General features: G+C 42.8%; 1 protein-coding gene across 2 annotated transcripts in view; it reads left to right on the forward strand.

Annotated features, from left to right (window-relative positions):
• ZFAND3 (zinc finger AN1-type containing 3) overlaps nt 1-16,512 on the forward strand; it is a 184,721-nt gene that overhangs the window by 146,917 nt on the left and 21,292 nt on the right. For both annotated transcript variants that reach the window (XM_066618640.1, XM_066618639.1), the window contains exon 6: nt 12,604-12,774. In XM_066618640.1, coding sequence (XP_066474737.1) covers nt 12,604-12,774 — 171 coding nt within the window. The remainder of the gene's footprint in view (nt 1-12,603; nt 12,775-16,512) is intronic.

Raw genomic sequence — 16,512 nt, forward strand, 5'->3', positions numbered from 1 at the left:
CAGGCCTTTGGAACTACAACAGAAGGCATCTATCTCCGGACCAGATCAGATGGAAAGCTCTTCAACCTCTCCAGACTGAGAGCAAAGTTCAAAGTCCAGCTGAAATGTCTGCGTGACTTCCTCTTTGCCGACGATGCAGCTGCCACTGCCCACTCTGCCAAAGGTCTCCAGCAGCTCATGGATCGTTTAAGCAAGGCCTGCCAAGATTTTGGATTGACAATCAGCCTGAAGAAAACACAGGTCATGGTTCAGGATGTGGACTCACCTCCCTGCATTACAATCTCTGCACATGAACTGGAGGTTGTCCATGACTTTGTGTACCTTGGCTCAACGATCTCTGACACTCTTTCTCTCGATACTGAGCTAAACAAGCGCATCGGTAAAGCAGCTATCACGTTTTCCAGACTCACAAAGAGAGTCTGGTCCAACAAGAAGCTGAAGGAACATACCAAGATCCAGGTCTACAGAGCTTGCGTCCTGAGTACACTTCTGTACTGCAGCGAGTCATGGACTCTCCGCTCACAACAGGAGAGGAAACTGAATGCTTTCCACATGCGCTGCCTCCGACGTATTCTCGGCATCACCTGGCAGGACAAAGTTCCAAACAACACAGTCCTGGAATGTGTTGGAATCCCTAGCATGTATGCACTACTGAAACAGAGACGCCTGCGTTGGCTCGGTCATGTCATGAGAATGGATGATGGCCGGATCCCAAAGGATCTCCTCTATGGAGAACTTGTGCAAGGAAAGTGCCCTACAGGTAGACCACAGCTGCGATACAAGGACATCTGTAAGAGGGATCTGAAGGCCTTAGGAGTGGACCTCAACAAGTGGGAAACCCTGGCCTCTGAGCGGCCCGCTTGGAGGCAGGCTGTGCAACATGGCCTTTCCCAGTTTGAAGAGACACTTGGCCAACAGTCTGAGGCTAAGAAGGCAAAGAAGGAAGGCCCATAGCCAGGGAGACAGACCAGGGACAGACTGCACTTGCTCCCAGTGTGGAAGGGATTGTCACTCCCGAATCGGCCTTTTCAGCCACACTAGACGCTGTTCCAGAACCACCTTTCAGAGCGCGATACCATAGTCTTTCGAGACTGAAGGTTGCCAACTACTACAGTCAGGGAATTAGAGGACAGGTCCTCTCATGGATTGAGAACTGGTTGGAGGCCAGGAAGCAGAGAGTGGGTGTCAATGGGCAATTTTCACAATGGAGAGAGGTGAAAAGTGGTGTGCCCCGAGGATCTGTCCTGGGACCGGTGCTTTTCAACCTCTTCATAAATGACCTGGAGACAGGGTTGAGCAGTGAGGTGGCTAAGTTTGCAGACGACACCAAACTTTTCCAAGTGGTGAAGACCAGAAGTGATTGTGAGGAGCTCCAGAAAGATCTCTCCAGACTGGCAGAATGGGCAGCAAAATGGCAGATGCACTTCAATGTCAGTAAGTGTAAAGTCATGCACATTGGGGCAAAAAAATCAAAACTTTAGATATAGGCTGATGGGTTCTGAGCTGTCTGTGACAGATCAGGAGAGAGATCTTGGGGTGGTGGTGGACAGGTCGATGAAAGTGTCAACCCAATGTGCGGCGGCAGTGAAGAAGGCCAATTCTATGCTTGGGATCATTAGGAAGGGTATTGAGAACAAAACAGCTAATATTATAATGCCGTTGTACAAATCTATGGTAAGGCCACACCTGGAGTATTGTGTCCAGTTCTGGTCGCTACATCTCAAAAAAGAAATAGTGGAAATGGAAAAGGTGCAAAAGAGAGTGACTAAGGCTACGGCGTTTGGGCCTCTTCAGCCTAGAAAAGAGCCTGAGGGGGGACATGATTGAGACATACAAAATTATGCAGGGGGTGGACAGAGTTGATAGGGAGATGCAGAGTGGATTATGTGAGAAGCACTCTCACATAATACCAGAACCAGGGGACATCCACTAAAATTGAGTGTTGGGCGGGTTAGGACAGACAAAAGAAAATATTTCTTTACTCAGCGTGTGGTCGGTCTGTGGAACCCATTGCCACAGGATGTGGTGCTGGCGTCTAGCCTAGACGCCTTTAAAAGGGGATTGGACAAGTTTCTGGAGGAAAAATCCATTAGGGGTTACAAGCCATTATGTGATTTTAGAAATGGGCTATGTCAGAATGCCAGATGCAAGGGAGGGCACCAGGATGAGGTCTCTTGTTATCTGGTGTGCTCCCTGGGGCATTTGGTGGGCCACTGTGAGATACAGGAAGCTGGACTAGATGGGCCTATGGCCTGATCCAGTGGGGCTGTTCTTATGTTCTTACAAAGAAAATCAATAATTAATGGTTCCCTGTCCCAGAAGGGCTCACAACTTAAAAAGTTGCAAAAGGACAGCAGCAGACAGCCACTAGAAAAGAGACTGCTGGGGTGAGGAGGGCCAGTTACCCTCCCCCTGCTAAATAAAGGAGGAGCACCCACTTGAAAAAAGTGCCTCTTACCCAGATAGCAGTGGTTAAAGTGAAACTAAGCTACACAGTCACACTCACTTGTAAGTAAGCCACAGTGCCTTGGCTGGTATTGAAGGTCAGGCAAAGGGAAAAACATGGCCACCAAAATGGTCCCTATCTGATGATAGTGGAGCTTAACAAATGCTCTGGAACACAGGCCCCTCTCCCCGCTAAAAAAAAACAACAGGGTTGAGTTGGTAAAGTGAATTTTTTTCCTTTTTTAGACTTGTAAAGCTATTTGAGTCCTGATTATGTGTCATTTTAAACAGTGACTTCAATAGGTTTATTGGAAAGGGTTGTTGTCTTTCCCAGTTTCTCCCCCCACCATGGAGCCTTATTTCCTCTCCACATCACTCTGGAGTTTTGATGCTGTTTATAGGGAACTTTGAATCTCGATCTAACCAAACAAAAAACATGTTGAGTTTAAAACAGATTTCATCCCAAATCACACTGAACTAGTTTAAATATAAGAGCTTAAATTGAATTGAGCATTGAATAGGACTGAAAATCTTACTGATTTTTTGGGAAGGGGTGTATTGGTTTAAGGCAGTGGTACTCAAACTTTTCTGGCCAGTGGCTCCCTTGACCCCCGTGGCTGTTGGCCATGACTCCCCATCATGTTCCTGAGGGCTGGTAGTGACATCATTATACAGGAACTGGCCAGAAATATTAGCTATATTAATATTAATTATATTAATCATATCATTAATTAAATGCAGATTTTAAAAATATATTATTAATACACAGCAATATACATGCTTTATAAATGATCAGCTGCTGATCACTGTTGGAGACAGGATGCTGGAGTAGGTAGATTTTGTCTGGATCAGGAAGACTTTTTTTTTAAAACCTTGTAAGCATACCAATAGAATTGTTTTATCAAATGAACTTTGTGAATAAACAGTCTGACCAACATCACACACACACACACACCCCTGTGGACCCAATCCAACTAGTCATTTCTCCCATTCTCCTTGGAGAGGCTTGAACCCTTTATTAATTTAATGAAATTAAATTTTTCCAGCAGCTGGTGGGGAAAACAAAAATAGACCATGAAAATATATCAGAACTGATAAGGGTTTGGTTAGGAAGCTGATTTGTCTCCTATACTAGGAGATGCACAGCTCAAGCCTATGCATGTCTACTCAGAAGTAAGTCTCATTAGAGTCAATAGGGCTTGCTCCCAGGAAAGTGTGGATAGGATTGGGCTGGCAATCACTTCATCAATGGCTGATAAGTATTCCCTTCAAATAGCAAGATTCATCACTTTAAAAATACAGCCTCTCTTCAGTCAAACAAGATTAATAAATCACTTTAAAAACAGTACCCTTTTTCTGCTCCTGGCCAAGTAAAGTGTGTGCTGTCTCTCCCCTCCCCCTTTGCCAACTGCATGGAAACAACTTTAAGGGGAAGAGGAGGAAAGCGGGAAGGTTTGGAGATTGAAAGGGGGGAGTGGAAGAGGGAGGGGATTGAAAAGAGAGATTTCACTTTTCGAGCCTGGGAAGCGATCCCAGGCTGGGAACTAGGAACCAACCAGACAAGGATCAAGGAGAGCTTTGCAAACAACATGCAGCGAACACAGAAGGCGGCAGCCTCGGAGTGGAGGGAGAAGAGGGCGGGGTAGCAGCAGCCACTCTCGCAGTTGAGCAACTGTTTCTTCTGCTTTAAAAAAAGCGCAGAGATGGGCAGAAGAAGAGCTCGTATTCTGCCCAAGGATGTGACTGTATCGCTGCGAGAGGACATCCCACGCCCTTTGAGTTTCTGGTGCCTCCCTAATGAGCCGCGCCTCACAGTTTGAATAACACTGGTTTAAGGGTATTGCAGGCAGGCTACAGAGATAATTCATTTGGTGGAACAGGGCTGGCTTCTTCATCTCATTTCCTTATTTAATAAGTTAGAGTTAAACTTAGAGTTTAACATAGAGTTAGAAGGGGCCTTATAGCTAGTCCAACCCCCGCCTTAGGCAGGAATTATTCTTTTTTACTTTAATTACTTATAATTTATTTAAATTTGCTTGATGTCACTTTCGGCCATGACATCACTTCCTGTGGGTCCCAGACAAATTGTCATTCTAAAAAGTGTGTCCTGGTGCTAAGAACCACACCTCCAAAGCCCCACAACCAAGAAGCAGCAGGACAGAGTCTCCCCTTCCTGCTCTTGACCACCAAAGGAAAGTTCAGGGATGATCCTTGGTAGGTAACAGCAGCTTTGACTTGGCGACAAAAGCCAGGTCAAATTATGAACCATTGGTTTTAATTTGACTGGTGTGCTGTACTGTTTTTTTATTTTGAGTGCTATTGTGAAATTTTTACTGGAGTTGATTTGATATACTTTTAAATCACATGGGGGCGCTTATAGATTAAAAGGCAATCTATATATTTAAAATCAAAGCTTGTAGAGATAATTTTTCCTTGAATCCAAGATTTATATTTGCATATTAAAAGTGATATGGAACTCAGAAGTGAGGATGATCTTGCCTCTAGGACATTTCCTAAAATTTATTTTAAAGAATTTATACTACACCTCACTGACGCAAGACTCAAAACAGCAAAATAATAAAAGCAGCAAAATAAAACAAAAGACATAAATGTTGCATAATAAAAACAGCTGAAAAGAAAATAACCCTCTAAACCAGTGGTTCCCAAACTCGTGACCCACCAGGTGAATCATGAGCAGGGCATTCCCCCTTAAGGGGAGTGGCCCTGTTCCAATGGCAGCGATGATGACAGTGATTGTAGTGCTGCCGCTTCCAAGGGACTTTTTTACTTACTTGGGGGGCAGCACTGGCCTCCTGCAGTGTCCTGGAGGCTCACAGCCGCCTCTAATCTCCTCTGTGGTGCTGTAAACAGCCCTTCCCTCCAATCTAAAGCTACTTCCTGCTTTTGCACTGGAAAACAGCTGGTGTCACTGCAACAGCAGAGGTCCTGTTGCCACTGTAGCCCTACCCCATAAGGGGGCAGTGACGCGGCTTCCCTGGCTAGGGTGTTGTGACGCCCCAGTTTGGGAACCTCTGCTCTAAACATAATGTAACCATTACAGAAAAAAAGTAATCTCTACAGCCGTGCTTCTCAAACTGTGGGTTGGGACCCACTAGTTGGGTCGCGAACCAATTTCAGGTGGTTCCCCAATCATTTCAATATTTTATTTTTAATATATTAGACTTGATGCTACCATGGTATGTGACTGCATTTGGGAAAATGTTACGAACCTGTAATTTTAACAAGCTACTATGTATATTAACAATGATAGTAAATGGGACTTACTCCTGGGTAAGTGTAGGTAGGATTGCAGCCTTGGGTTGTTAAAAATTTTCCTGCTTGATGATGTCACTTTCCAATTATGACATCCCTTCCGGTGGGTCATTCTAAAGAAGTGGGTCCTGGTGCTAAATGTGTGAGAAGCACTGCTCTACAGCTTTTTTAGATTCTAGGCCACATTTCAATGAGTAAAAGCTAATATTCATGACTTACTTTCAATCCTAACTAGGTTGCATACCAGCAGAACGTGAGTTTTGCTGGCAGAATTGATGTTCCGCTGATGGACTGGCGCTTCTGCCAGTGGGCACAGAAGAGGCTGCTAGCATTTTCTCCAGTGATGAGGACACTCTTCACTGGTGCTGATAAGGCAGTGGAGGAGGCAGGTTGGGTAGAACAGAGCAAGGTGGGTAGGTCGGGATCTCGGGGGTATGATGGGAACAGGCAGAGGATGGGTACTTGCCTTGATGGCTCCACCAATATCCTTCACTCCATTTTGGCCCCAGCACACCCCCTCCTCTATACTTGGACTTGTGCCAACTAAAGAGCTGGGTTAGCTCCAAGTAGACAATAAGCGCCCATGCAGGAATGGAGTCAGGTAAGTAAAAGCAATTTTTATTTACTTCTCTGGCTACCTGCAGGATGCCCTGGAGCCTGTGCTGGTGCTGCTACTCCCTGCAGGCAGCCTTTAGCTGGCCCTTTGGGTATAATCCTATAACGCTTACCAAGGAATGCCCAATCGAGTTCAGTGGGACTTAACAGTCTCAGCAGGTAGTAGAATTAATAGCTTGGTTTTCTTAATATCCAAAATTTTAATTAGAAATCAAATAGTTATTTTAATCTTACCCCACCTTGTTACATGTGCTGCACTTGTCAGTTGTCTAGAAAGAAATTTGCTGTATTTAAAATCACAATGGCATTTCATTTCTCAACTGTAAACACTTACTTGTAATACATTAGTTTAAAGCAATATCTCCATACTAGATGAATTATCTTTTAACAATCTAAGGTTATTGCAAATTCACCAGGAGACCTTTCAGTTGCCAACTGCTTCTTGAGGCATGAAATGTTTCTAGTTCTTCTCAGTTTTGCAGTTTTATCTATTCATTTAACAAAAACAGCTGTTACAAACCTCCTTCTCCTCCTCCAGTACTCTGATGTTTTTTCTTCCTGAGCTATGAAGGTTTCAAGTCAAGCTCAGGTGATGTGAAAATATATGGAGCTGACACTAGACTCCATCTTAACACACTGAAAGGGACTGGAGCTGCACTCCGGTCCCTTCCAGACAGCTTTCTGCAGTGCGCATCCGCCCGCTGCCTTTGCAGGCTTCAGAGTGGCTCATACAACCAAAAGAACACGACTACCAGTTTCCTGAGGGAAACTGGAAGTGATGTATTAATGCCTTTTTAAGCCTTTCCCAGACCTCAGAATGCCTTAAAAGGCATAAAAACATCACTTCCAGTTTCCCTTAGGAAACTGGTAGTCGTGTTCTTTAAGTTCTACAAGCCATTCTGAAGCCCACAGAGACAGCCGACTCACCTTCGGCGCAGAGCTCAGCAACCTGGATGTTTTTGCTGCAATATGATGACATCATTATCAGAACCTTCGGATTGCCAAACTTTCACAATTTTGTATGCAAAAAACTCACCTATGGAGCATGTTTTCATCAGTGAGAACGCAACACAACTTGCCACTCTGCTCAGTGGTCTTCGGCCTGCTGTGTGCTGAGTTTCGTTGTCATCTTGCTAACAAAAACAGGTGCAGGAGGCAGGCTTTTCACATTTAAAAAATGCAGAAGCTCAGCAGAGCTCGGGTGACATTACAAGACCCACAAAAACTGGGTTGCAACCCACAGTTTGAGAACCATTTGTTTAAGGAACTGTGACAGTCTGCAAGACATCTGCAAGACATCTGCAAGAGGGATCTGAAGGCCTTAGGGATGGACCTCAACAAGTGGGAAACCCTGGCCTCTGAGCGGCCCGCTTGGAGGCAGGCTGTGCAGCATGGCCTTTCCCAGTTTGAAGAGACACTTTGCCAACAGTCTGAGGCAAAGAAGGAAGGCCCATAGCCAGGGAGACAGACCAGGGACAGACTGCACTTGCTCCCGGTGTGGAAGGGATTGTCACTCCCGGATTGGCCTTTTCAGCCACACTAGACGCTGTGCCAGAACCACCTTTCAGAGCGCGATACCATAGTCTTTCGAGACTGAAGGTTGCCAATACAAATGTGACAGTCGAAGGTTCATTAGTTATTAGCCTTTCAGATGATTGCTCAGGCAGTTGGGATCATAAATGCCAATCTGTCAGTCTGTGACAGGTCTGTTTAATATCACACAACACACACACACACACCTGATGAAGTATCTCAAATCCTGTCATCATGCCAGGGATTAACTAGACTACTACTTTCTGGGACGCAAATAGAGGTAGAGGAGGTTTTCTCCGCTGATACTTTCTGTCCTTTTCTCTTCTACCCATTTGCAAATGTTCTTCTACATCTTCCAAGTGTAGACATCTTATCTCTGTTGAGGGGAACAGTTCTTTGAAATGTCAAGGAAGTGCTACAGTGGCTGTTACTGAAGTCGTGTATGTGCAGGTTGCAAACCGCTGTGGCAGAAGATTAAAAGAGATTGAAATTCCGCTCTGACAGTCTTGATATAACTTATTTGGAAATTTTGGGGAAAGAACATTGAGTAATGAAGACAAGAAGAGTAGTGAGGAACAAATGGAACTTTCCACTGAAGAGGAAAAAAAATTTAAGAGCATTACTCTGTTTGTTCCCCCTTAAAACTGCAACTTAAAATTTTTGTTCTACTAAATTACCCAGTTTCTCCTGTTTTCCAGTCCTACTGAGAAGATACAATTTAAAAAAGGCACCCCCCCCAAAAAAAAACCTGTAGTATAGAGAAATCCTTGTCTCTTGTTCCTGTACTGAGTTTGTTTATGTTGTGGCAGGCAAGTATACTGAAATAATCACCTTCCCTTACACCCCTTTTCTGCCACTCCACAGATCTCATGAGATGGCTCACTTATATAGGTTATAGTTAGACCAGTAGTCGCAACCCACCAGTTCTTGTAAAGATTCCTTTAAGGGGTGGGGGAAGGGGAGAGGCAGGGAAATGATCCCCAGGATCTTGTCCTTATGGGGGGGCAAGGGGAATGCTTTTGACTTAGGTAGGCAGGGCTGCAGCAGGCTGCGGGAGGTGCGGGGAGCCCTGTGCGGCCCTCCACAGCGCAGCCCAAGGCTTGGAACATTCAGAAAAAGTGGGCGCCAAGCGCATCCATTTTGCAGGAGGTGCTTTGCTTCTTCTGTTTCTGAACTTTCCCAGCCACAGGAAGTGCTGCGGGCCCCCCGCACTTCTTTCAGCCTGCTGCAGCCCTGCCTGCCTACCTACCCTGCCTACCTTGTGTCACAGCTGCTGATGTGACAAAAAAGCTTTTACACTTAATTGTGGTCTCCCCGCACCTCAGAACTGCTCCCTTACATGATCACAACCCACTTCCAGTTTTCAGATGAATGCCATCACCTCCCCTGCAGAGACTTACAGCATCCCATTTCTTCTTGGAGAGTTTGGAAACCTCTGAGCTACAGCAACAAGAAAAAATGGGTTAATTCTTGACTTATATCTTGTATTTCAGCTCTTTTGCATGCTAGTGATCCAGCAACTTGCAGTCTTAGTACAACAGATAAAATATTCAGTTTTCTTTATTCTTTTGAATCTAAAGAAGAGTGTTATGTAATTCACATACCAGGGTTGGGAAGGGGAGGGCTTGGACTTAATTAGGAATTCCCCTTGTTTTATGGCAATTCCTTTTAAGGAAAGTTTTTCAAAAGTATCTTGTGATATAGTATGGAATAGTATACTATTAAAATGAAAAGTCCTACAATCCTTCCAGATACACAACCTTGAGCTTTCCTGAAGTAGTTTCTAGATCCTGCCTTAGTCCTTCATTCTTGTATACAGGTAGGACCTTGGTATCCGCTAATTTAGTATCCACTGATTTGACTCACCACTGATTCAGTGGTCCACCTTTAAATGCCTTGTAACAAGGAGAAAAGCACCAAAATCCAATTTCCTACCTTCACACTCTTAAATAATTATAATTTCATTCCATTAGATTCCATTATTCACCCCAACTAGTGACTGAATGCAGTATAATGTCTATATACCATGCATTCTGGGTCAACAATAGAGGAGCAAGAAACCTGGAAGTGAATCTTTAAAGCTATTTTTCCACTGGTTTGGTATCCACTGGGGGTTCCAGAACAAGGCACAACCTTATGATGTTGGTTAAAGCTTAGTGGCTTCTTCACTTATTATATCCATAAATGTCAAAAACCATAGACTATAAAATCACTTTTGGCTGGAATCTGACATGTATTAAATCTAGTCAAAATGAACCAATGTGGATGCCACTACGTGTTTCAAAAAGTCATTTGGAATGAGAGGCTAATGGTATAAAAGTTCACCAGCTAATGTTGCATGTTTTGTTCTTCATTATTACCTCCTTTTGATTAAAATCCTTTTGTTTAATTGAAAGCTTACATGTATCTACAATTGCTTACAGCAGTGGTTCTCAAACTGGTTGATCGTGACCCACCAGTTCGTGTAATGCTTTCTCCATCCCTTTAAGTATGATGCATCCCTTTAAGTATAAAAGTATAATTTTAGTCCCTTTCACTAAAAGTGGGCGCAAAGTACTTCCGTTTTGCAGGAGGTGCTCTGCACCTGCTTTTAGTGCATGTTCCAAGCCTTGGGGAGCGCTGTGCAGGACTCCCCGCACCTCCTGTAGCCTGCTGCAGCCCTGCCTTTTGAAAGTAAGTGCAAAGCACCCCCCCTTAGCCCTTCCCCCGCAAGAACTTACTGAGGGAGTAAAGCTCCCTCAAAGTTTGAGAACCACTAGCATGCTGTGTCATAAATGCAGTGAAGTCATAGCATCACCAAAAAGTCTCCAAACTGGGGAGCGCTGTGTCCCAGAAAAAAACACTCTCCATTTTGACTGGTCCTTATCGTTCTGCCAGAGCACTGCATCTTATTGCCCTCCAATGCTGTACAGGGATGCTCTGGGCAATCACGTCTGTTGCCCAGTGCCCCAGCAAGATATCCGGGCAGATGTGACTGCCTGGAGCTTCCCTGTACGACAATGGAGGGCAATAAGACATAGCTCTCCAGTGGAATACGAAGCACTACTTGCGGGGGAGGAATTAGGCAAAGCGCCCGATCTGCCCTGCAGGCTGGAGTCTGGAGAGCCCTGCTGTAGAGGGTACATTGTCTACCCCTGGCTCTACTTTCCTTTGCTTATGCCTGGACCAGCTGAGACTGCAAGGGGAGAAGGGGCAGGAGAGAGAGCGAGAGAGACCACTCTGGTTTAAAACTGTGCAACCTATACTTTTCCTCTTCAGAGGGACAATAGCTAAAGGCCGTAGTGGGCTGGGGATGAATTTCTGAAGTCTCCTTTTTTGGTATGTGAAGATTGACACACAACTCTTTTACTTCCAGGAGCAGGAAAAAAAAAAAAAGATGTGTGCTGTAGCTGGACTTGGTTTTCTTTCTAATCATGAAGAACTGGGGGAGGGCCTCTTACTTGTCTGGAAGCTTCCCCCCCCCCCCACAGGTGACTGGGTGTGTGTCTAACAGGAAGTCAGAGTGTGGGGATGTGCACACTAAGAATGAAATTGAACGACATTAGCAGCAATTCTCTCAAAACCAATATGATCTGTTCAAGCAAGCATATTCTCTCATATTTTCTGTAATTAATAGGGGCCTGTGTAGAGGACATCCCAGGCACTAACAGCATGGGCCAATTATGCCAGGTGTGCGCAGAATAAGTCTGGAGCTGCTTAATTCTGATTTTAAAATCTTAACTAGATTATGATCAGGGGTAGGTACATAGAAACTTTTTTACCTTTGTGATTTGCCCATTACCCTCAGTATCAGCAGAATAGCAATAGATAGGGATCAGTTTTTGCTAGTGACTCTAGCTGAATCACTTGGACTGCTGACCACTTGGACCGCCAGATGAAGCACATAATCATTTGAAAGGAGTAGCAGGTTTGGGAGTGCTGTTTTTGCTCACTGTGGTATTTTGAATGAGACAGACAATAATGTGTAGCGTTATCGTTCCGCCTTCTTATGGTTTACCTGAAGCGCCTTTCAGTTTGCATCTCTTTATGAAGCTGTATATCCTATTTGTACGCTTCCCCAACATTATTTTCCTGAGAGGAAAAATTACAAACAAGGTTATTAAAATATGTAATACTACATCTAGCTTTAAAGAGAGATCCTCAGAGCATTTTGAATCTGTAGCAGACATGTTTGTGTTGTCTTTACTGTATCTTGTCTGTATATAATCATTTACATTTAGATTGTTATCCTTGTAAAGAGGAGGAGGTGCACAGTATGGTGCTTTTGTGTGCTGCTTTTGGTTACTGGAGCTATAGCAAGCACACTGTGCCCTAAAAATCTCTCTCCTTTTCAGCCAGGAAGTGTGTGTGTGTGTGTGTGTGTGTGTGTGTGTGTGTGAGAGAGAGAGAGAGAGAGAGAGAGAGAGACTGAACCAGATGGGAAAACAAAGCTTACAGTTCCCTGGCCTGGTATGTTCTTTTTTCCCATGTTCAACACAAAGTCAGAGCTATAACTAGAAAGAGTCAATTCATTTTGTATTCAATTTTGTGAACCAGGAAAAGGGTCTTCTGATGCGGCGCCTCTTCTGTTTATCAAAAGTACATATGAATGCAAGGGAATTTTTAAAAAAAAGAAAAGAGCATACTGTTTTTAGATAATTATGTGCAAGTGGCATACCAATAATTCTGTCAGAAGACTAGAAGCCACATCAGCTAACATCATACTCCAAATATGTATTTTTTTTCCTGAAACAACAGATTCACAGTCAGAGAGTGAGGCTTCTCCAGAGAAGCGGCCACGATTACTGAAGGACAGTCATGACAGGCCTGATGAAATCAGCCGTTCCAAACAGAAGAGCCGACGCAGGTGCTTCCAGTGCCAAACAAAACTGGAGCTGGTACAGCAGGAACTTGGATCATGTCGCTGTGGTAAGAATTGGCAGCCAGCCTTGATGTTAAACCTTCCTTTTAAAGTCCTATTAAGAGTCACTTGCACATCTGGGAAAAATCTCCCAGTTATTGTGATGCAGATATCACTGGTGTAAAAGCAATATAATGAAATCTGTGTAGTATTTTAAAATGGTTACAACCTGACCCAAAAAAAAGCTCTGAAAGGCCTGCAGGAATGTACCAATTATATATTCTGTGTGAAAAGGAAGATAAAGGTAAATTATATGCAAATCTCATAGCTCTGACTTTCTCTGAGCCTTGAAGTTATCTTGCTTAAAAAACATATACAGTTCGACCTCAATATCTGTGGTGGATCTGTTCCCAGACCCTCTGTGGATACTGAAACTCGTGGATAAGCAAATCTGTGGCTCTTCTCCATAGGACCTTGGGAATCAAAAAGGCCTCTTGAGGTACCAGAAAGGCATTTCCAACTTTCATAAAAAACAGAAAGGTCTTTCCAACATCTTTAGAAGCCTTAGCTGGCCTCAGAAAGTTTCCTGGATGCAGCTGGCGAACACGTTTGGTTGTGTCTGGGAGCTCGCGTCCAGCCCTCCACCACAGGTTTGGAAACCAGTGTGTTAATTCCACAGGTCCGAAATCCACAGATAAGGAGGTCAGACCTGTATGCCCAATCCAGATTTGCACGTATGAGCGTTTCAGTGCATAGGCTGGATTTATATACAAGGGGTTTTCTGTTTACTGCAGTGTGAAGGACATTGCATTGCATGAATTGGAGATTTCTCTATGATTCCTTGATGCATCATATGTAAATAGGCCTTTATTGGGATGGACAGGTAAACATACTGAGACATGAAAAGAAATATGATTCACAATATGACAAGCTATTGTAGTCTTTTCCCAAAAGATTTCTTGAATCTCATTAAAATAAATATGATCAATTTTTATCAATAGCATTATTTACACTATGTCAAACTGCAGTTGTGGAACTAAATTTGTTCCCATGGGTTTGGAGATGTACACCTTTCTCATACTTTCTTCATGAATGGCAAATAGTATATTCTGTTACCACAGCAGTAAGAACTTAAAAGTACCCAGGTATAGCTAATGATTTCTCACATATGCCTAGTTGCATGAATAGCAAAAGTCATGCCACTAACCATAGTATCTGTATTTAGCACTTAGAAACTTCTGAATGAAACTTTGAGTGTGATTGGTAAGATATTGGAGCCCATTTTTCCCCCTTCAAATTGCCACATGTTAATTTTTGTGTGTGTGTACTTGATTTTGAAGAAAACTGATCTCTGTAGACATAGATGACATGTTGGCCTCCTGGACCTGAGTTTAAAAAAAAAAATTCTGAATAGCACCTGCTTCTCTCTGCGTCCTGCGCTTGTACTGTTGTACTTAAGATACATAATTTTTCTTCTTTTTAAATAGAACCATTGATTAGATATTAACTAAATGGAACTATAAAAGATACAGATTATGCTATATTAAACCAAATATTGATATGTTTATGTGCTAAATCCAATATATGAAATTTTATTTTTTTTCTCTTTCTGGCTACACAGATTTACCATTTAATGTTTTAATACCCAGCGTTCTCCTTGGGTAGATTTCTGCTGAATATAATATTTTTAGAAATTGATTACAAAACTGGTGCTTGCAGACATCTTCCCCTGAAAATATGTAAGGAAATGAATAATGGTTTCCGACAAAATTAGTTTTTTATTGTGGAGAGGGGCAGACAGGCCATGTACACCCCATCCTGCTCTGTTGGTTGAAATTGCATTTTATCAAATGTACAACTTCTTGAGGGCCTTGGAACATTGCAGTTTTGGATGCATTCAGAGGTGACAGTAAAATATGCTACCTGTTCTGTGCTGCTTGGTCAGCCTGCTCAGCCACAGGATACTAAGCAGACCCACCTTCCTGGCCTCACTACTATGATATTTTAACATATCATTTTATAAAATATTTGCTTTTGAAAATGCACAGTGGGGAAGCTGTGGACTTTGGAAGACCACGACAGCCCTGACAAGACAAAATAATATCAGGTGTTGGGCTACACCTGAGTTGGACTTTACAGGCCATAGTCCAGGTCAGTGCTTGTTTTGAGACTGTCCTAGTGTAATTTAGAACCTTATTTTCTTGAAGCGGGGGTGTTAGTGGGGACCATAGTAACTTTACGCACAGTAATGACTTGGGAATAGGGAACCATTTATTGATTTGTTTTGCTGTGTGAATCACTTTGTGAGATACTTTTTATTGAGAACCAGTATATAAATATTCTTAATAATTTAGTGAGCTCATTCCATTTTTTTTAAACCTTCTATTTAGGTTATATTTAGCAACCACTTCTTTGGAGAATTATAATCTAGAACAAAAACATATACTGTATAGGGCTGAAGAAAATACTGCAGATACTGCAAACATATAACAGTGAGAAAAGCCAGAGCCTGCTTCGGGGTGGATTGGCATAGCTTTGCCAAGGTCTCAAGGCCAGAATAAGACTCACTGCCCAAGCAGCTCTGCCGTTACACTTCTTCCAGGTTAAAGGCATCCATTGAATTGTCCATGGGTCCTCCAAGTACTGGAACAAGCACAGCCCAAGGCACAAAGTGGAGAAAAGTCTTGAGTGGGCATTGAACTGTTCACAAAGCTGGCATACATACATGCAGATAATACTTCCTTAGGAAATTTTAAAAAAAAATTTATAAGGAAGAATCCCTCCCAAGAATTATAATATGCTAAACTGCTGTTGTAGGTAATTTAGAAGAGAGCAAGGTAATAGGCTTCCATTCTGGCAATGAGAGGGCAAACATTCATGAGCTCATGGGGTTTTTTCCCTTTCCATAGCAAGTAATGAGAGTCTTCGTTGTATCTGCAAATCCTACTCGCCGGACATGGCTATAGCAAATGCAACTTAAAGTTGCATCACATTATAGAAAAAGTACTTCTTCCTAATAATTTCTATGTCGTTCATTCAGTTGCATATAGGCAGTAAGTGTAAACAGCACTGTGTTTTTGGGCGGTTCTCTTTGGTGATCAAGACCTCTGCAAATACTTTAAGAAGGATCCATTTTGCAAAAACAGAACCCACTCAGCAAGTGTGAGGCTTGCTTCATTGGCTGATTTGTCTGTACTAACTTGCTAATAGGAAATAAAGCAGTAAGCCTCCCTAAACAAATTACTGAATATGAAGATTTGCATTTGTCTTATATGGAGTCAGAACATTATCTCCATAGCATGTTCCACTCCTGAGGTAGAATCTATCCCCTGTAAAATTGCTATGCAACCATTAGCTGTTTTTAGTTATTGTGTGGTCCATAATATTTCACATCTTTGTCTACATAGCTTGGAAACCCAGCTATCTGCAAAACAAAATTCTGACTTAAAACAACCAGAAAACCTATCATGGGAAGTAGTTGGAAGGGGGGTCATTTTGACCTCATTGTTCTTCAATTTAAAATGAAGCACTGAAACTCCTCATGTCAGGTCTGCTGAGAAATTACTAATTTTGACACTACAAATGTTTCCAAACACTAAGAACTTTGAAGGACAAACCCGAGTTAGGAATTGTCATTGTGAGGTTAATAAAATCTGTGACTTATCTGGTTCACTGGAGAATTAGTACCAGCCAGAAAGAATGTTGTTATTTTCTTTGGAATATTATTCAGTTGCTGAAGAAGGCATTTTCTTTATCTTTGTGGTTACAAGTTCCTTTTACATTTGCAATAGGTGAGGGAGGAATTT

Source organism: Tiliqua scincoides, chromosome 1, assembly GCF_035046505.1.
Source record: "Tiliqua scincoides isolate rTilSci1 chromosome 1, rTilSci1.hap2, whole genome shotgun sequence".
Lineage (NCBI taxonomy): Eukaryota > Metazoa > Chordata > Lepidosauria > Squamata > Scincidae > Tiliqua > Tiliqua scincoides.